The sequence below is a fragment of the Aythya ferina genome (genome assembly GCF_964211825.1).
Source record: "Aythya ferina genome assembly, chromosome: 11".
NCBI classification, from domain to species: Eukaryota; Metazoa; Chordata; class Aves; order Anseriformes; family Anatidae; genus Aythya; species Aythya ferina.
In genome coordinates, this window is record NC_140307.1 from 1,729,558 (window position 1) to 1,751,235 (window position 21,678).

Genomic DNA, 21,678 nt, shown 5'->3' on the forward strand with positions numbered 1-21,678 from the left:
AGCAACAGTGTCATCGCGTCCCACTGGTGTCATTCTCAGTACCAGGCGAGCACAGGGCGTGGTAAGCCAGCAAGAATAATGGTCTTGCAAATACTGAAGGCAATTCATTATGCTTTAGGACGTTTCAAGTTCCACTTGTGAACCATTAACTTGTTACCCAGGAGGGATTCAAAGCAAGTATTAAAAAGATAATAAAAATGCACCAGCCCCCATGGCACCCAAAAGCAGATACCTTGTAAATATGTAAAGAGAATTCTTAAGAAGTTTATATTAAGAATTTCTTTTACAGTCTTCTCTGTATCGCAGCAAAGGCCCACATACATCTCACTACACATAAAAGGGAGAAAACAAGAGGGATGTTAAATTTTATTTTCAAAATTTTAAGTGAAATTCAGCACTCACTTGTAGACTGTGCCTCCATTGCCATGACCGAGGATGTCTCGATACCGTATGTCTTGTTCATTCATCTCCACAAGAAAGAAAGAAAAACAAAAGAGATGTCATGCTGTGGATGGAAATGTCAAGGAAAAGCAACTCTAGGCCATAAACAACAAGCAGTCTGGGTCATTTCAAGTTCAGCTGCAAGAACGAGAAGATCAATACAACATTTGCTGTCCAATTTATAAAAGACGATACCAAGGGACAAAGTGATGGAAAGTTTAATGACAATTTGTTTGCCTGGGTCATTTCATTAAAGTTTGATAAAAGGTGTCAAAATGGAATGATATAATATAGCTGAAGAGGGTCAGGTCACAGATACTGATAGGAAAAGGGTCTCCAGAACAGCACATAACCAAAGCCAAAGTTGGAGGTGAATGGAAACAATCCAACACAAAAATGTCATCTTGAGTATAGCCAGAAAAGTTCATGATTTATTCTGTAATCAGCATAATTGATACTAATTGAATGACAGCTCTACCAGTAGGACTGCTGTGCAGTGCTTAATTTACATACCTGTTAACTAATGCAAATATTCTGAAATAAAAACAGTCTCTAAATACTATCCAATAAAAAAGTAATTTTCCTTGAGATACAAAACAAATTGCTTACTTCAGTCTTTCTGCTCCCTGGGACAACTCTCCAGATATGATGATATCCTTAAATATTCAAGCAGAAGCCTGATACAAGCACACCGTACATTGGAAATGCTGGAATTCAGGCTGTGATATACATTTTTATAAAAGCTTATTATACATCACCTTGCTTGAGTGACTCCAATGAAAAACTACAATACAACCTTCTCCTGCACAAATACAGTTATACTGCTTTTCAGGCTAAACCATCTTTTCAAAAATCACTGAAGACATTTTTGTAAGGAACATGCCTACTTGAAAAGAGATCTTTTAAGCAGAATATGTTCTGTGCTATACGCATTTTCCGTTCCAAAATGATCTTCTCTGTTGCCTGTTCATTGTAGGTGGTTAGGCAATTCCCAATTTTAAATTATATTTTCCTAGTAATCTATTAACAAATTGTCACTTTATTTCTGTAAATTATATATTTTCTGGGATACCAAGTTAAATATTTCACGTAAGTTGGCATAGCTGCTTAAAGACTTGTCATTTTTGTGTGTTAAATGGCATCCAGACGAATACCTAATGACATGTCTGATCTGCTATCACTGATGTGATTAGAGACCACGTAAGCATATCTGAGGTAGCCTTAAATTACCTATTTCAAGTACCACTAGCACCATGGTGAGAGCCATGCAGAGCTTGCCATAAGCTAACTATCTGTATTTATCCAACTTCTGAAATGGCTTTTAAAATTCAGCGGGGACACGTGCCCTTCAGTTACATAGCCACGTTTAAGCATCCACTTTCATAGGATGTCAGAGGAGATAAGAGGAACTTTGCCCCTGGCTTCAGCTGGAACAAGGAAGAGATGGTAACAAGCTGACATACCCTAAAGAGTCAATACTCAGCATGTCTTACCCGTGCAAAATGGAGTATTTTAAATCAATTAAATATTATGTTTAATGACAGTAATGTTGAACTTCCAAGCTTGTGTTCTGTTCTTTCACTACCTGAATAAAAAGCATGCTTGTTTCTCACAGAAAATATTTTTCTCTTTTGCATTTCTTCCAGTGATGCCAAAATCTCCAAGTTCTGACAAAATCAGGAATACCTCAAAGCCAAAATTGACTCTACGTTATTAGTTGTTTGTAGTTAAACCTGGGCCAGTTATCTTGAGATGGTATGAAAAGGCCCATTCAAGTATCAAGGTTTATGATGAAAATAAAAATGTATTTTATTACTGAAAACTATCTTGTTTATTGCATCAATCAGAAAATACAAATAAAAACTGCAAAAAAAGATACTTCAAAAAGGAACAGTAATTCATGACGGGGTTTAAAACATGTAAAGAAGCAATAGAGTCCCTTTTTCTAAAAATAATTTAACTCAGACTGCAATACCCATCGATTTAAAGCACATACAGTGTTTAAGGATTTCTTCTCTCCTAACCTAGATAGCTTTAACTCTCCAGTCTTTGGAGATAACAACAAATATGCCTTTTTTCTATATTCCCTGCAATGTTCCTATAAACAAAACTCTTAAGATAAATCAAATGAGTCTGCAATGCTATGAACATACTTGTATCTTTGCTTCTTGGGGGAAAAAAAAATAAATTTATATATTTTTTTGTAGTTACACAAGTTATAAGCAACAAATTGAGCAGAACCAGAGACATAAAGCGTATTCTCTTTTCTCCTTCTTGCTAACTGGTGAAAAAAAGAGTATTTCCTTCACACCACTCCCTAAGAGCCACTGCCAAGAGCAGCTCTTCAGGGCGATGCTGCACGGCTTCGCTTGCTGGCAGCCCAGGACCAGCGCCCGCCGGCTCTGCACAACGGAGCGACCACAAACCGGGGCTGAAACAGGGAGACGGGTGGAGCAAGCATCTGCCAGCAAACGCTGGAGAGATAAAGTGTGATTTACTGGCTCAAATAAAGATGCCAAAAACACGTTGTGATTTATTTATTTTACTGGGAAAAGTGGACTCTCAATTATAAAATGATAACATAACAACGAACTCGACAGCATGGGCTGGAATATTAAACCTGCAAAACCGAGTTTGATTGGATGCCAATATTAACGAAATTAATGACAAAGCAAAACAGACTTCAATTACGGATCAGAAAACAAAACGTCCCTTGTTTATACCTGCTGTTTTTGAAAGAAATCAGCGTCTATCTCTTGTAAATCATTAAAAAGAAAATGCTCAATTAATCCTTATTTTATATGTAGAGGCCTGACAGATGCAAACTCCTACAGCCATACCTTTGCTTTACGAATCGAAGCAATAATGGTTTCAGAAAGCAGTCACACTCTATGAGCAGACAATTGAAGAGATTTAGTAAATCCCACTTTATAGAGCAGAGACTAATCGGAAAACACAAGCCAGTCAAATGTTTCTTATGAACTGTTGACACTATATCAATGCTGAATCAATTGGTGGCATTTACTCTGAGTGACAGAAAAGAAATAAATATTTATATCACATCACCTATATCAATGAACCTAGGCAGAAAGCTATTTCTAACCTGTCAATATTTGATTATCTTGAAGAATCATGTCCCCTTCTTTTAATGATTAATATGAATTCCTTATTAAACCTAAATGGAAACTACTAGAGGGATATCATTATGAATGCCTGAAAGCATGTACTGCCAAAAATAATAAAAAATAATAGACCAGCCCATATTTAAGTAATGATAAGTGTGACTTAATCCCCCAACAGGAGGAAAAGTTAAAGGTACAACTAGCAACCTATTTCCACTTATGGATCTATGCCCAGATTTTGCAGAACAAAATGCATTTTCTCTTGACAGAAAGTAGTACGTAACTCATAAGAGCAGGATAAATAAAAGTTAGTATTAAAACTTATTCTGAATTTTCATTGTGTTTAACCAACTTTTTATGTAAGATTTTTGGTTCTTTCATATCCTTCTAAAATTCTACACAGGAAGAAACCTGTAACAGACTATGGCAGGGCACACAATATATTTGTTCTAAGCAATAGAAATGAGTAAAATGCCCAATTCATCCAACAGACACAATCACAAGAAAACGGCTTTTACTCATGGTCAGGAATTCTACTTAAAAAAAATAGTAATTCAAAAGGGAATATTGGAGTAACTATCACATTTAATTTTAAAACTTCAGAGCATGCTACTGCTACTTATGTAATTTTAAGTTATCCACTGAATTAAATTCTTTAGCTATAATTTTGAAACATTAACAAATCTACCCAGTAATGATCTGTAAATATTAAACTCTGTCTGCACGTAAGGAATGCTGACAAGCTTAAAAATACATTTCCAAGCTGTATTCAAAGGATTCAGTGCCAAATAGGCAAGGTTGCAATCCTGGGCTGTTAGATTCACATTTTAAAGGGGCACTCTCATCTATTAGACCACAATGTTACAGGTGATACTGAAGGACAAGCATGAAGACCAGCCTTTATCTTCTTGACACGCTCAACTACAACTACTTGATTCATGAAATGCCAATGAGGCTTGGAGAGGTCATTGTGTGAAGGCACTGAATACGCATCTGAGATAATTAAGATTTCAGCCTTCGAAACATGGAGGGGAAGTGAACAGCAGTTAAGAAAATCAATAAGAGTCTTTTATTTGCAGTGACACAGATGTCTCAGTCAATAGAGCCTAATAGGCAAGCTTGATCGCAACGGACAGGTGCCTGCCTCCAAGGCTATCAAAGGGCTTTCACTATGACAAACATTAAAATATATTTATGTTGCTACTGAAGAATCTGGAATTCTTCTAAGGTAGTTTAATTTAATGGTGTATATTTAAAGTCATTATAATACTGTGAGCCTGCCCAGATGCTCAGTTCAAAATGAGTAAGAAATGACTGCTCCGTTTGTTCAGGACATCCACTTGTCCAGCAACTTTTACATTAAACCTTTCACTTCTGGTGCCAGAATCTGAATGCCTGAAGCAGGATGAGAAAGTAACAAGGCAGCTTTCTACAGTTTTGTTTTTTGTTGTTATTTTTAGGCTTGTAGGTTTTCTTCTGCTACTTTTTAAAGAAGCTACAGCATAAGGGTGTTGCAAATAGTGCAGAGCAGTTCCTCACAAGAACCTGCTAAATATTTAAGTATCTACTGCCCTAAAAACACGAAGGTCATTCTAGTGGAGCAGTTGACTTAGTTATTCAAAATTGATTAACTTTCTTCCCTGAAATTGTGGCAGCAGTGCAACATGTGTGAGGTACTTCAATCTATTTGGAGCTAAATCTGATTAGCACGTTTTGAGAAATGGGAAGCAAATTGCTATGCCAATCAAAGTAAATCAGGACACATAACTCATTCATATCATGAAGGTTTTCATGGTCTCTCCAGTTCTGTATTAAAAGAACACATTACAACTAAGTGAGCAGTAAGCATCTCTCCATCTGTTTGTGGTATGCCAGTCACTGCAGTACCAGGCAGTAACAAGATGTGCATGTAGCCAAAACCCAGTTCACTGCACCTACCTGGCCATTTGCAAGTATTTTCTTCAGCTCCGCAGAAGACTTTTTCAAGCTGCAAAAAATAAGAAGCAATTATTTTTAACGACTGTGCCATTTCACTCTATAAAATGAAGCAAAGCCATACTGAACAACAAACCATCAGGTTAAGCCCACAGTTGCATATTCTGAGCAGATTTAACTTTAGCAATGCTGAGTGATGTTCAGTATAGCCGCTCCTTAAATTGTCCACTGGAGAAATGGAGAAGCAAGAATATTTGAGAGAATCAATATATTTTACACCTTTACAAACTAGCAATTTTAGGTGTGTAATGATATTATCCTTCAAGATACAACCTATTGTTTGTCAGTTCAAAACCAAAAACAAAAAAACACCTGCTGGACCAGATGCTTCAAAAACTACAGAAAGAGTAGGGTTCACAACTAGCTTTCAGGCGTCTTATCTTGTTTCAAAACCCACAAAGGCAGCATCCCTCCACAATTTCTATAAAACTTCAGCAGAAGGGAGCACTGTTGACGATGCCTCACTACCGAATTGAAGGAGGATGAGTCCAGATCGTATGCGAATCCTTTCCAGGTCAAGTGGCTGTTGCAGCCCCCGTTCTTTTTCAGCCTGGTGTGTTTGCTAAGTAAAATTAGTAATGGCTTTAAACTACATCTGCCCACTCCCGAAATACCACCTCACCTCCGTTCCTGACAAACTCCCTTCCCCGTGAATTCAACAGAGCAAACTGCCTGGGGAGCAGCGTCTCTGCAAAACTTATCTCAAAGAGGCATTCTGCTCTTATTACTAATTTTTTTTTTTTTTTTTTTTTTTTTTTAGAAAAGTACAAAATAATATATTCTTGAAAGGCACACACACGTGTCTTGATCACAGATCATTATTAACAAGAACTCTGAAAACACAGATTTCGTATTTGCTGGCTTTGTTCTTTAATAGGCCTCTTGTTCCCACGACTACTTTAAAGAAAAATTAAGTTTTCCAAGGAAACATAAGTTGATCTTGTCATCTTTCATGACTAACAATTTGTGAACATGAAACAAAGAGAGACTTTCAATTACTTCAAAAACAAAACTCGTAGCGCAGAAGGTTTCGGAAAAGGAATGGCAATTAACCACCACGTAAGGTGACAAGAATCTTCTAGAAGCCTCATTTTCAACGCACTTTCAGAACAAGCTCAAAGTACAGGAAGTACTGAAAGCCAAAGCACAGCAGTGACAGAAAGGAGCTTTATTTAGTTCGGTGGTACAGCAGACGGGGAGAAGGACTGCACAAAGCCATTCCTACCCTCGGCTACTTTCCTCGCTGCTGCAACACGCAGCGAACCTGCCTCTAGGGACCGGGGCCAAGCTTTGCCAGAGAAGATTTCTCCACTTGGTACCGGCTTTTTCTTTTATCTCCAGTTAGTAAAGCCACCAAGCAGGACACCAGAAGTGGTCTGAGTGGTAACAGAGCCAGGCGGCACGCCGTGCCCCCCCATCCCTGCGCAAACAGGATTCGTGCGGCACCGCCGCCACCTCACCAACTGGGCACGCTTCGTGCACTACAAATGCCTCTTCGATCATGTTCATCTCTGTCAGGTTTTCTCAAAATGGTCTGAGAGACAAAAGGGAGCGGCATGCTGAAGCACAGCTAAACGTGGTATTACTCTGCGTATGCTTATTAGAATCATAGAATAATTTAGGTTGGAAGGGACCCTCTTGAGGTTTCTATTCCCACATTTCAAATATGCTCTTGTATGAAGATAGAGGCAGACTTTTCTTATTTCCTTTTAAGATTACACATTTTTGTGCCTTTTTAAAAAAATATGTACGTGTATACATTTTAAACATCAATATTGAATATAACACCTTCCTGTAATTTATGTAATAAAAGCGAGTTTATGCTCTAGTATTTACTAACAGATCTCTGGAAAAAAGGAAGAGTTCTCTCGCATTCTAAGACCTTAATATGGGTTTTGAAATCAGGACTGGAATCTGAAAAGAAAAATAAGGGAGATGGACTCGAAAACTTTACTGAAACTATATGAAAAAGGGCACCTAAACTGTTTAGATTTAAAATAAAATAAAATCTGACCCTCCTATAATAACCCTACTGAACTGGGTAAGAAATTTTAAAATCAAGGATTCCTAATGAGATAAGCAATGAAGACCTGAAAATACAGACCTTGCCATACACAGTGATTATGAGATCAATTAAAACAAATTAGCTCACCCGTAAACAGTATTTCAATGCTTTTTACAAAGGACAAAGCCATCTGAAATACCCAGCACAGACATATTTCTTTTGGCAGAAAATCCTTCTCCTGAACAACCAGCAATATGAGTCTAACAAGATCCATGAATCAAGGTAATTTCGTCTTCCCCACTTCTCTTCGGCGTACCCAGTAGTCATATTGAGAAAGTTATTCAACACCAAGCTTACCGTTGGTAACTACTGCACACAAGGTTCCATTTTGTTTTAATAAAAGAAAACAAAACAAAACATATGCTCCCGTTCTTGACTCTTACCTATTGCTTGGAAGGGAATCCGAGACCGCCGAACTGCTATTATTAGCAGACCCTGCTCGCGTATTTACCTGCAGGCAGGGAAAGAATCTTTATCAGTCGTTTGTGTTCAGAGGACACTATTCTAATTAACCTGTAATTTGCCATGAATTTCTCATTTCGCTATGAAGGTTAATTAGCTTGTTGCTAGGCATGCCGATGGTTGAGGTCTTGCCTGTATGTAGGTTAGCAGGCTATATAATTCATGGGCTACAATACAATATCCTTACATATTAAACGCTTAGTTAAATAATACAGATAAAGAAAGAGATGGTCTTCTTACCATTTATTCTCAATTTAAGAACCAAGCAATCATTTAATATATTAGCAGTGTTCTGCATTTCAAAATGGGTATGAATAGAGAAGCAGCAAATATACCTGAATGAAGCAAACAACCTAAAAGAACATCACTGCAGTGGGTTCAAAAATTACTGAACACAAGTGAACGTGGTATTTGTTTTTTAAACTTTAACATTCAGTTTATCAACTAATGTCTTCAAAATTTAAGAACCTGATTAACAGTGGTTAAAAAAAAAAACCACAGCACAATTCCATTTTTATTAAAATTGTATATATAGATATTGCTGCCAACACCCAGCAGATGAATCTTTCTCCCACCCTCACAAAAAAAAATTCTGCTTGTCAGAGCTCAAGAAAGTGCAGTTTTATTTGACATTTCAATAAGTGGAACACAGCATTACAAATCCATCTAACTTTACTGAAACAATTATTGAAATTCGTACCTTCAGGCCATGTATGTTCCGTTTCCCAGGAGGCTTGCAGGCTGAAACAGTAATTGACTAAATTGTAGAACACATCAGGGCCATTTACAAATTTGCTCAAAATGAATCTTTTAAAAAGAAATGAGGGTGACACCAAAATTAGCAGAGAGAAATGATTGAAAAGTGCCTCACAAGACCCAGAGTGGGAATTATGAACCAGGATTTTTAACTTGCAGGAGTGAGCATTTATAAATGCTAAGAGCTTTCTGACACCATGTAATATAAATTCTAATTTCTGCTTAAAACACATGAAAATTGAAAGAACTGTTGGCTTAAATTATCAGATTCTTTTTGTAATTCAAATTAAAATCAATATCTTATGTCACTGTATTTTTACACGCTGTATTTTTTCTGTCATTTAACAGAAATATTTGCAAGATGTATTTTAAAAGAATCAAGCTGCCACAAGTCATAAATTAGTCATGTTGTCAAACACAGACAGCTTGGTTTAAACGTGGAAAAAACATGTCAGGGGCAACAGCAGTGAGTCTCAAGAAACCAAATACTGGATGAAAGCAATATGAAACGCCACATTTTGGCCACATATGCATAAATGTGACATCTTACTGAGATGTCTGGGTTTACAGAGGGACATGCTGCTCGAGGAGGAAGTATTTTCTTAAAGTCTCTGGAACTATATATTGCCTTGTTTTTCCTTTTGGTGGATGTGCTTTTGTCAAATGTTAAAGCCACAAAGGCTTCTAGCTACATGTTACAGACAGTTCCCATTTTAAAACTACAGTGCCCTACAAATTGTATGTTAAAGGGCCTGTCACTTTTGATTGATTGTCTGAGGAGGGATGAATTTGATTTTTCTCTTTCTCTGATGCACAAGCATTTCACTTCAATTTTTGACAGCAGGAAACAGAACTATTTATTAGTCAGAAGGACACAGATGATAGTTATTAAACACATCAGTTAGGGCCAAGCCAGGCCACGTGCCTTTAAATGACATTAGAAATTACCACGTGCATCTTAAAGAAGAAAAATATTATGATATCATGGGCAGAGGGAAAAAGAAAAAAAAAAAAAAAGACAAACCACCAACCAGATAACAATACACTATTCTAAAATACACATAGGCATACTATTTTTTTCTAAGTGACATATCATGTGTAGTATTATATAGTGTGTATATATACACAGTACTCCATGTGTGTTCGTGTACATGCATACATGTTTCAGTATAAAAAAGAACTCTGGCTCTTACTGTTTTGATAGCAACAAGCTTTTTCTTTTTCTTTTCTTTTTTTTTTAAAGACTAAATAACAATTTTCCCCCTTCAAAGAGCTTAAAATTAGTATATGGGTGCAGCACAGCCAAGATAACACGGAATGGCACATGGGCATTTACTGCCAGCAGGCAGTGTGGGACACATGAGTTTTTGGAAACTGACTGGAGGCTCCCTCAGAAGTCAGAGGCAGACAGAGAGAGAAAAAGGACCCAAAGGCAGAGCAGGCTGGAAAAACAAAAACAAAAACAAAAAAACAACTCTTAAAGACAACAGCCTTAAAATACGGGCAAAAAAGCTGCATGTTACTGATGAGGCTTCAAACTGCAGTATATGGAGAGGCACAGCCAAACAGGCATGAAAGAAAAGCAGCTGTGCTAACAAAATTTGGGGTGTTCATTATTGAGGCAGGACTAGAACTTCAAATGCCAGAAGACGGATTTGAAAAGAAAAAAAGATGCAGGGAAGCACGTTTTGTTCAATTTGCAGAAAAGCAGCAGCAGAACTTATATCCAGAGGTAGCCTGGATATGAGGGGAGTGCAGGGCAGCTTTGAAGCTTTAACCTAGAAAAAGGAAGATGAGGTGTTTTAGGAAGGTGATTTGGAAAGGTGAAACAGCAACTCAGAGAAGCAAGCAGCAAGCTACCTGTGAGGAGAGGTGCATAGATGAGCCAGTGGTGAATAAGCTGGGAGAGTAAGTGGGAATCATATCCTCATCAGCATGGAGATGAATTCTGAATCTATACAAAAATAATTATCTTTGGACGTAAAACAAATAGAAAAGGAACCAGCAGCAGGAACAGGAGTCCACTTGCTTGGTTCTCCAGGAATGAGCCAGTTACCCCCAAGGGAGAATCCAAAGGAAGGTTAATCCTGATTTGTAACCTCAGAGCATCTCCTGGCACAACTTGCTAGAACTGCCTGCTGAAGGGGAGACACCCAACTGCTCTGCATTCCCAGGAAGGGTTCCCCACCTATTTGGGTCTATGCGAATGCCCAGCATTTTATTTCTGGCAAGTGGCGGTGTTTTTAGACACAGTGTTGGTCAGTAATAAATAAAACATCCATCTACAGAAAGAGATGGGTTCAAGAGGAAGGCTGAGACCCTTGAACCTCAGCCTGATGAGGGGCAGCAGGACAGAAGGTAGCCTCCCTCTTACACTTTTATCCCTTGCACTTTTTAGCCCTTGCACTTTTATCCCAAAACCTCCTCCAACTACTTTGTCCTGCAGCCCTCAGAGCCGGATGCCCCCCTCCATCAGACCCTAGAGCCTAAAAACCTGAACCTAAAAACCTTTGTGCTCCCCTTGCAGGAGCCTCTTTTCCACAGGAGCCTGCTGAAGGGCCAGGAAACCCAGCCTCCTTTGGAGACCTTATTAGCATGTGTTTGAGAAGCCTGTTGGTTAATTGCCCAATTCAAACTTCAGAGAGTTGTAAGTAATGGAAGCCTAGAATGTTTAATTGGGAAACTCAAAGTATGATTATTTGTATAATATCAGTTAAGTGAGAGGAGTTTAAATTTTAATTATTTCAATTAATTTATTGCTGGGAGATTTACTTGGAGAATTTAAACCTTATCTGTTTCATCAATTAAGAATCAGATTCAAAGACTGGTTACTGAGAGCGTCTGAATGAATCAGTGGAATTATGTAATGTATTAGCCTTTTTTTTTTTTTTTTTTTTTTTTATAAAACCATTATTTGATTTGAGAGAGAGCGGTGCATACCCAGAAACCTAACTAGCTGCCTACAGATTTTTGCTCAGGATGTAGATGACCTATTTTTCAATCGCCTCAGCCCACATAATTGATTGCATCTTCCCTGGTCAGCAGAACTATTAAAGTCCTTGTGATCATTTTGATACCACCGCTAAATACCCAAATCTCAAATAAAATACGCCACACACAGAGCTTCTGCGATGGACGCTCCCATTTGCAAAACGAACAGTGACAGTCACATTTCCCACGTCTGTCTGGACGATTAAATATATGAACATATCAAAATATATATTTTAAAAACCCAGTCTAAGTATCCAAAATTTAAGTTATTCATCTGCTTTGGTTTGAATACATGCAGAACCATCACCAATGAGTTTCTTAAATGTACGTAAATATGTACTATGCAAACTGAATCTTGTTAGTCTAATTTACTCCAGTAAATTAGCTATTTTATATGCAATAAATGTAGTTTTCGCTACACTCCCCACAATAATGAATTCTTCTATCCAAATTAAGAGGTAAACATCATGTTATGTGCATTTAAACCTCCCAAAAACATAACTGTTGATGAAACAGTTTACTGATATAATCATTGTTGATTAGAATTTGTTAAGCATTACCTCTTGGATATATCTGCAGAGGCTCTATTAACTGTCCATTTACTTGCTGTTCCATTACAGTGGAGTAATACTGCAAAGAGATTAAAGAAAGAGATTACTCAGTAACATATGAATAGTAGTAAGTGCACTTATGGATTGTTTAATTCACTGTACTTCTTCTCCACCACCCTCTTCTTTTTTTTTTTTTTTAATGCCATCACACGTATCAGCCTTTACAACACTTTCTTACCACTTGCAACGCTCACACAATCAAGTGGCACGGGAGGGACATAACCAAGGGCAGCGATAACCTGCATGGTACTGATGCAAGCACAGGGACCTGTTCCTGGCCCAACTGTGCAAGTTTCAGGCTCACCTGAAACCTGGGAGTGATTCGGAAGACTGAGCAAATGAAACATTTACAGCAAACGCAGCAGTTGTCACACCTGGAGAAGCTGGGAAAACTAGACAAATGCAGGAACAAAGAAACACTGTAAATATAGTCCAAAAAAAAAAGCGCAATTAAGAAAACTCCAAGGGAGAAAGGAACCTGGATGCTATCCAAGAATTTGCAATGCTGACGCATAACCAGGGTGGCTGGGGCCACATAAGCAGAGAAGTCGTGCATTCCCTTACTGTACACATTTAATGCATGGTAGGGTACAGAGAGCAGTGGTGCTAGAAAGCCGGAGCAGACACTGGTAGATGCAGGACTACAGCACTTGGGCTCTACAGGGACTGCAAGGAGCAATCTGCAGGGAAAGTGCTTTGATAAAGAAAGGCTAAGAATGGTCAAAACGTGATACCAAAGCATCTGAGAACATCAAGGCTCGGGAAGGTAGAAAAAAATCTAACGTGGCATGAGGACGAACACTGGCATTTAGTGACGAGATAAACATTTGGATTAAACAAGAAGGAATCCTTATTAGCCTTTAGTACCAAGCCTCCTCCTTGAGGAGCAGCGAGCGCTCACCAGAGAGGACTTTTAACAGAACCACCAGAACAGTGCCAGGGCAGGAGATGGACCCTGCTATGAGTTTACTGTCTATAACCCACACATCTCTCACCATGATGTGTTAAGTGTTGAAAACACATCACAAAGCACATTTCTTCTGCAATCACCAAGCATCTTTGAAGCAAACACGCTGGCTGTGGGCCAGATCTTCATGGCATAAATCAGTGTAGCTCCACTGACTTTCATGCTAATTCTCACCAGCTGAGTGTGGTCTAAGACTTCAGAATGTCCCTGTTACCAGCCTTCTTGTGATACTGTTACTCAAATTGGCAAGACTGGATGTCAACAAGAAAAAAAATGTAAGTCTCTACGGAATCGAGCACATGTATTTCATTCACACCAACCATTTCCCATAACACAAGCTTTTTTTTTTTTTTAAATATATTTACACAACTTAAAAAATACAAAGTGTATTAACTGCTTAATGTTACAAAATGTCTTTCATCCTTTTATAATGGGATTAAACATGTGAACTATGGTAAGTAGATTTTAGATGAGCACCAAAGTCAGTTTCTGTGCAGAACCTCATTTACAATTCCCATTACAATGCAAAGACCCTAACCTGTTACAACAGACCACTGGCTTGGCACAAATACATTTTTCAGTATTTGTTTTTTTGCTTGTTTTATTCACGTCAAGTGATAGGAAGAAATTTCCTTTTGTAAAATAAGAATTTTGAAGAAAATTGCTGAGGGCATAAGGATCGGTCTAGCTCCACCTCCTGCGTGTACATTTAGTGCAATGCCTGCTGCTAAAAGCACTTCCCTTATAAAAATCTCACCACAAGATTTTTGAGGGAGGTATCTCGTTCATATTTGTGTACAAAAACAAATCCACATCTTAAATAATCCCCTGACATGTGCTCTCAATATATTCATAAAGAGCAAAGATATTAATTAAAAAAGCCCACTGTTTTGAAGCGATCGAGTGGCTTTTTAGGAGTCAGGACCGCCCCACAGCCTTATTTTGTATTGGGGGGTGTCACAAATAACAAGCCAACCCCTCTCCCACACCCCCACATATCGTCACAAAGATGTGTCACCAGCACCTCGCAGTTACGGAGCTGTGAAAGCTGTGAAGGTATCTCCTGCTCCACTGGGGACAAAACTGCTGAATAAAAAAATAAAAAAAACAACAACAAAAAAATCCAAACTTTTCTTTGCTGCCACTTTACTACTGGCATTCTATGACCTCAAGACATATACATACAGTATAGACAAATATTACATACTTTCCAGAAAAATAAACTAAAATAGACATACACAAGGCTATGTTTCTTACCAAAAAAAAAAAAAAAAAAAAAAAGGAGAGAAAAAAGTGTGGCCCTCTCCATTACTCAAACAATGATGACAAGTAAATGAAATATCAATCATGTAAGCTGTCAACCTTTTGGGACAGCAATAACTGTTAACAAGTAGTCTGGAAAAATTGTCTGAAAATGACTTGTCCTCCACATATGAGCATTTGAGGTTTCCATGGAAAATTAAGATGCCAGTGGCTATTTGGAACATTGTTCAGGTATTCTTTTTAATGGAAAATTTGCCAGTTATTGATCCAGAGCATGTACCCCTTGCTTTCAGAAAGCTGCAAGCAACTTTCCAATCAGTGGCTGTCAAAAAAATTACTGCCTTTTTATACTGATCCAAGTCAACAGCTAAAGTGCAACTCCACTGCTGCTCAACGCCCGTCTGTAATTAACTGCACTGCACAACAGCAAAATAACTTTATTTACCATTCCAAAACATTTGCATAGGCATAATACAAGGTATTTACTCTGAAGTAATTCCAGAACTGCCTGAATTGCTCTTAATGTCAACTTCTGAAACCAAATAAACCAAAGACAAAAGGTTGTGCATGGTTCAGGACAGCTTTGCCACTTACAACGTCATGCCTGTGTGGAACAGATCTGTGATCCCAAAGAATTATTTTGTCATTCTTAACCTGAAAGAAAATCCTTGATTTTCATTGTGGGGAGTACTAGCAGGACTGGAGGCAGACTGCTCCATGCCAAGATTCCCAGGAACATTTCAGCAGCTGCTCAGTTCCCCAGACACTCGTCGCAGGCCCACAGCACATTATCACCTCAAGAGGTGGGCTCCAGCACCTCAAGCCCACAACATTTCCAGCCTTAAAGACTACAAATGGTGAGTAAGGACTGCAAGTGTCTCACCTGTGAGACACTACAAATGCCTCGCTGCAGAACGAGCAGGTTCAGAAGCACCTGGGCAGCTGAGGTGTTTGGTGCTGAGCCAGCCGGCTATGTCCTCCCAGCCTAAAACACCTTCCTGAGCATGTTGTATTCCTTGTCTAGGAGGCTCAGATTTGTTTTTCCATAAACATATCCCAAAGTGACTGCTATACAAAGCCAGAAGGTTGAGCCATCTACATGGCAGTGAAGTAACCAACTAGTTTTAAACTGACGGGAAAATTTTCAGAGAAGAAAAGCTGCTGAAGTGGAAAGAAGTCATTTACAGACATCCCATAATTTTTAAGGGAAAGCAGAGAGTTGAGCAATCATAACTCTAATGTACTGAAACTTTAACAGTAAGCTTGGAAGCATAGCAAAAAGATGACCTTACAGAGGCATGATTAATCGTAAGATGGTGCCAGGAAAATTCAAGTTTTCCAGTTTAACAGCAGAAGTGACAGACACTTCATATGGAACGGTGATAAATACAAAGAATTCCAGTGGGGAAGCATCACTGGTGATCTAGTTCTATGAAACCAACAACAAAAAAAAAAAGCAAGCACAAAATCCCCTTGGATGGAGCAAGGTTTTTCTTCCTGCCTTTCACATGGCTGTCTTAGCACTCCTTAATATCCAACCTGTAACACAATGGTCTCACCTTCTCTGGAAATAAAATCACACAGGAGAGAGGCTTCTTCAACAACTCCCCTAAGAATATGTATGATCCCTGCAGACACAAATGGATGAAAATCTCACTATGGAAGCATCCCTGCTCTACAGCAGAGGACTGGTGAGGAGAACTAACCCGAACCAAGTCATTACATCCCACCAAAAGCACCTGTGGATGGTACCAAACAGGGCTTAGTTCTGCTACGTTCAAAGTTAAGGCACTTAATATGATCAGAAGTGCCCTTTGTAAGGAACTAGCACTCCATCTGACTTAGAAAATATCCATTTGTTATCTTCTTGATGCCCATTTCATTTGAAAGAGGAAGTTAGGTGATTTTTTCACCTACATCTGCAACATGAAACATACACTTAAGCTATACGCAGATTATTTTGTTTCAGTAAAGAACGGCATACTTCATTTCCGTAGACTGCTTTTGTATTTATAGGTATCTGTAGACAGAGATTTTTCATAGATAAATGTGTATTAAGACACAGACAGATACACGCATATCTCATACTAAAAAACAGAAAGTACATCTTTAAATCCTCTATGAATATTGAGCCTGCAGCTACAATGAAACTCTTCTGTTAGGAGGGGTGAAACAGTCTCCAGATGAAAGTAGATTTTGAAAAATTTTTAGAGCCCAGGGGTTCATTTTTAATGAGCCGTTACTTTAAGTACTGCATAAAAAATACAAGAAATTGATAGTCCATTTAGCCTGCACTATACCTAATGCAAAAGTCATTAAGATGCATTATTCTTAATGTTTATGATATGATCAGTAAGTGTACAAGTCTTTTTTTAAAAAGTCAAGCATGACCATATATCTGGTGTGATACAGTTTTTAAACACCTACACTTAATACAGGAACATTACACTGAGCGCTGCAGCTTACATTAATACTTTGACACAGGCAAAAATACATGAACAGAAAGCAATAAAGATGGAAAACACCAGCAAGTTACACTATACCTACATAGGATAGCATGGCTTTCATTTCTTCATCGCTTCTGACAGTAATCCGATCACCATCCTCATCTTCATCTAACAAAGAAATGGATTACATGAACATCGTGAACATGAACAATACAATAAGGGTATTTACAATCTGAATACATACGTTTTTTTAACCTGGACATTTACAAATAAACTAAAATAATACGAATGTACACAAGTAGCCAGGTACTCTGAAATAGTAATAATGTATAATGACTCCAAGTATTAATTAACAAAGACAACAATTACACCTGAAAAGAAGGCATGAGTGAAGTGCTCAGAACGTTGCACAAGGAAAGGTGCTGAGGCAGAGACAGGACCAGAGCACAGAGCAAGGTTCAGAAAGGCTCCAGCAAAGCATTCAGAGTTATTAATACCAACATCTAGAGGAGGAATAGACTTCACAAAGACATACAGCAGGATTCAGCAGGTGCAGATGTACCGGGGGCTGAATCCCCCCACCAGCACCAGCTGGTGCAACCCTGCACTCCAGAGATCCTGCGCCCAGGTGGGAGCAGAGTCTGGCCCCATCCTCTTCTCCCCCAGTCCTCAAAAAAAAGCCTGGACACGCTCCCCATCCAGCAAGCTGCAGGAGTTATCAGACTGACCACATGCACCCCTCCCCTCCAACTCCACCACAAAATGGTAATTTTGGTAATTATAGGACCCATAAGGACTCATATCTAAATATCTTCCTCAGATACTTGTGAGAATCATTCTGCCTGAGCCAACGTGCATGAAGAAACCAAGGAGCAGCATCCACACCAGATTTCAAACACATGTGAAGTACCAAAAGGTGAGGTATGGAGTGAACTCATTCATACGGCTTCAGAACTGGAGCAGATTTGCTCCTGACCACCTCAGGATGTGAGCAGGGGCTGGTGAAGTCTCTCTGCCCTCGTCCCTGCAGGCAGGCTCCGATGCACGTGCTCTTTGCATCCCCAGCCCTCGTGCAGTACATCAGCACCCAAGAAGTGCCAGCACTCCCCTGGATGCAAACTGACTCTTGCCCAAGGATCTGGGAGCAGATCTAAATCAACAAATTAAGACTACCTGAGACGAGGATTTTGGTCATTATGGCTCTGAAATCCCAGCAGATAATTCTGGGGGTATAAGAAGAGCAATGCAGGAGAGAAGAAACATCAAGAGATGAATACAAGGGGGAAAAAAGGAACAAAAAATCCCCTTAGAACTGCACTCAAAAATGTTCCCAAAGGGAGCTGTGGATCACTGGAAGCACGAAGGCTGGAAGAGGAACCAGCCAGCACAGCCACGTCCTACCACAGCCTTACCTCCTGGAAGTTTAACTGATCAATTGCCAGATTGCTGAAACCACTTGCTGGGGTTACCAGCCCGCAGCGAGTCACGAATGATGAAAAGATCAAGAAGAGTTAGCGAGTTGAAAACGAGTGCTTCCTCGTCTGGAAATGTTTCCAGCAGAAAGGAGGAGTTGCAGAGCTGCTCTCTGGTGAAAACCCAAGTCACAGCCGCGCTGTGGTAGCACAACAAGGTGGAAGGAGCTGCCCTAGGAGGAGTGCACACAACGAAAGCCATGCACCAGTGCGAAGGGATCAGAGTGAAAAGCAGAAGAGGAAAAACAGATGACAGAGAGAGACAAATAGGCAGAGATAAAAGCCATTAGACAGGCTCGATTTGAGGGAACAGACTGAGCTGGGACCACCAAAAAATAAAAAATAAAAGAGAAAAAAGAACTGGAAAACTTCTAGGGCCAAAACTTGCAAAACGTTTCTAAATCACACATTCATTTCAAATGATAAGAAATTAACTGTAGGGTTCTCAGAAGTCTAAAATTCCTGACAGTGGTGCAAAGAGAATAAATTAAATTTAAAAATGCGTTGATGAAAAGAAACTATAACCTGGCCTTAAAAAAGCCAAATCTAAAATAGCCAGGCAATGATTATAAAGAGAGAAAAAAAGAAAAAAATATATTTCTTTTCTGTGCAGAGATCCTTTGCCATCCTACCATGACATTTAAGCGGGCACAGCCCCAAAACTAGCCAGATATAATGCATGGGTTCAGAAAGATTTCCAGGCTTCTCTACTTGCCTAGAGCACAGCAATACGATTTTCCAGCACATTAGGGAAGCAAAAGTAGAACCAAAAAATCCTACGTACTGGCTGGATTTTGCTAATGTCACTTAAAATGGAGGAAGAAATCCTAGCAAGATACCAAATAGAGTGCAGCAGATGGTAAACAAATATTATGAAGCAATCTTCGCAAAATCTGCAGTGTGTCACAAATATACAAAATGGCAGAGTTTGGATAAAAGGATCATAACAGGCCATATGTTGTTAGAGATTTTATTTGTAGCAATGTGCGATACGATGGTGAAATCCACATAAAGGTCCAATAGCAGGAGAAGTGCAGCCCCAGGTAGAAGCCGCAATGGATGATGCACTGTAGATAACAATAACTGAGCGAACAGCAGAGGAGACTACACTGGATGGCAATTATCCACATCCGAAGAAGCAATGAAGCAGGTGAGGAGGAAGCTTCAGCTGGAAAAATCCAGGCGTTTGATATGGATAAAGGAACCAGAAAAATCAGGCATCAATATACATAACATATTTTAGATGCCAGTTAAATGGCAGGGGAAATGGTTTTGTGCAGATGTAAATGACAGACTAGAGACATGAACTGAAAGCACAGAAGCAGATGTTAGAAGACACAATGAAATAAGTATTTCCAGGAAAGTTCTACACATGGTACCATTAATATGGGCTACTGCCCTGATTGCAGGGACCGCTACTGGTGCGTGAAGTTCAAACAAAGCTAATGGGTGACGTGGGAGGTATGTTTAACAACAGCATCAACAAAAAATTAACAAATCATAAAAAAAAAAAAAAAGCAAGGTCTGGAGCTTGGTTTCGTCCAGGTCTCTGTAGAAAGTCTTGTTTTCAAAAGCAGGGCAGGAGAAATGTCCAGGCTAGAGACAAATAACATTTCCAGTGCCCGTTCTTAGGGTTCTGGCATTTTAGGAGAGCAAAACACAAGTGTGAAAAGAAAAATGGAAAACGTTAGGTAGTACTTGAAGGCTCACAAACCAATATTTCCTTTGATTATTTGCACTCAGAATTGTCTGTACGGCTCTAAAGAAGGGAAATGCTAATAAGAGTGCAAGGCCCTTTGCTGTCCTGTCTGCTCTCTCACCTTCAGCATCGCTACCTGGCTCGTGCAGCACTCCTAATCCCCTCCAGCTCCTCGTTATTTCATCTCCATCAAAGGAAAACATGGAGATACACAGAAAAAAAATATTGAAGGGGAACAGCAGGAGTCCTCTCCACTTGGAAGAAACCTCTTAGCACAGGATCTTATCCCCTAATACACGGTTTGACTCCCCTTTGCACCTTACTGCTCTTCACATAGGACAATCCCCCAGGGAATCCCTTCAAAGATAAAAACAAATGGGATTTAGAGAACAGAGCTGAAATAGTCAGCGGGTACGTCAGCAGAGGTCTAAATCCACACCAACACAGCCACTGAGAGCTTTCCTAACCTAGCAAAAGCACGATACAACCGCTTTCACATGGTGTAAGGGCAAGCAGGGCCAGCCCCAGCCTACAGCTTGCTCAGATCCCATACACAAGCTGCACTTCCCAGCTTCTCACCCAGACCCAGATGCCCAAGCTTAACCAGGTAGCACTGTCCTGCAGCTCCAGGAGCTGAGGCTGAGTATCTGTCCAAACCTCCTCCTGCACAGGAGGAAGGCAACAGGGTGACAGTGTATTTAGCAGCCTTTCTGACAACCACCAGACGACTGTTCTGGCAAAGGGAAGCATTCACTTCTTCTACGGAGTGCTGCAAACCCAGAAGGGTTTGGGACACCTTGGCCACGCTGCCATATTTTGTACAAAATCCCTATGTTGTGTGCCAGTGTTTTGTAAAAGCCAACACTCTTTTGATTTCTTCCAACAGAGAATTAAAATTTTAAACTCAGACCTACAGGTACTTTATACTCTTCATTTAATTCAAGCAATATAATTGCAGTGAGGAGTAAGAGCACGGTAAGGTCATGCTGGTAATTAAAGCTATATTGTAGAAATATGCTCACTCAAGTTGTGATTAAATAATAAAATATTACTTAGTCGAGTATCATCATTAAACTTGCATTAAGGCATAAATATTTAACCGTAACATAATGAACGTAAACATTATTTATGAAAAAAATGACAACCTTATAACATCACAAAAGAGACGGTTTATACCGGTCGTACTTACACTCGAACGCTGTTGTCGTTGCATCCGGCAAAACTTGACCGATGACATCCTGAAATGTAAAGAAGAATGAGCTACACCTCAAAGGCGAGATGCCCGAGATGATGTAGAGTAATTCATCTTAATTGTTCCCCAGCTGCAGGGAGAAGACAAAGTCCTGCTCCTCACCACTGCCCCCAAAATCACCAACTTTTTAGCATA

General features: G+C 39.4%; 1 protein-coding gene across 5 annotated transcripts in view; it reads right to left on the bottom strand.

Moving 5' to 3' along the window:
* The window catches only part of MAP2K5 (mitogen-activated protein kinase kinase 5), a 127,195-nt gene that overhangs the window by 99,877 nt on the left and 5,640 nt on the right, over window positions 1-21,678 (bottom strand). For 4 of the 5 annotated variants that reach the window (XM_084532596.1, XM_084532594.1, XM_084532595.1 and 1 more), the window contains exons 2-8: window positions 21,481-21,529; window positions 17,221-17,288; window positions 12,393-12,462; window positions 8,786-8,826; window positions 8,007-8,074; window positions 5,502-5,550; window positions 403-467 (exon numbers count right to left, since the gene is read on the bottom strand). In XM_084532596.1, the coding sequence (XP_084388722.1) occupies window positions 403-467; window positions 5,502-5,550; window positions 8,007-8,074; window positions 8,786-8,826; window positions 12,393-12,462; window positions 17,221-17,288; window positions 21,481-21,529 (410 nt within the window). The remainder of the gene's footprint in view (window positions 1-402; window positions 468-5,501; window positions 5,551-8,006; window positions 8,075-8,785; window positions 8,827-12,392; window positions 12,463-17,220; window positions 17,289-21,480; window positions 21,530-21,678) is intronic. The other variant, XM_084532597.1, reaches the window with a different exon arrangement.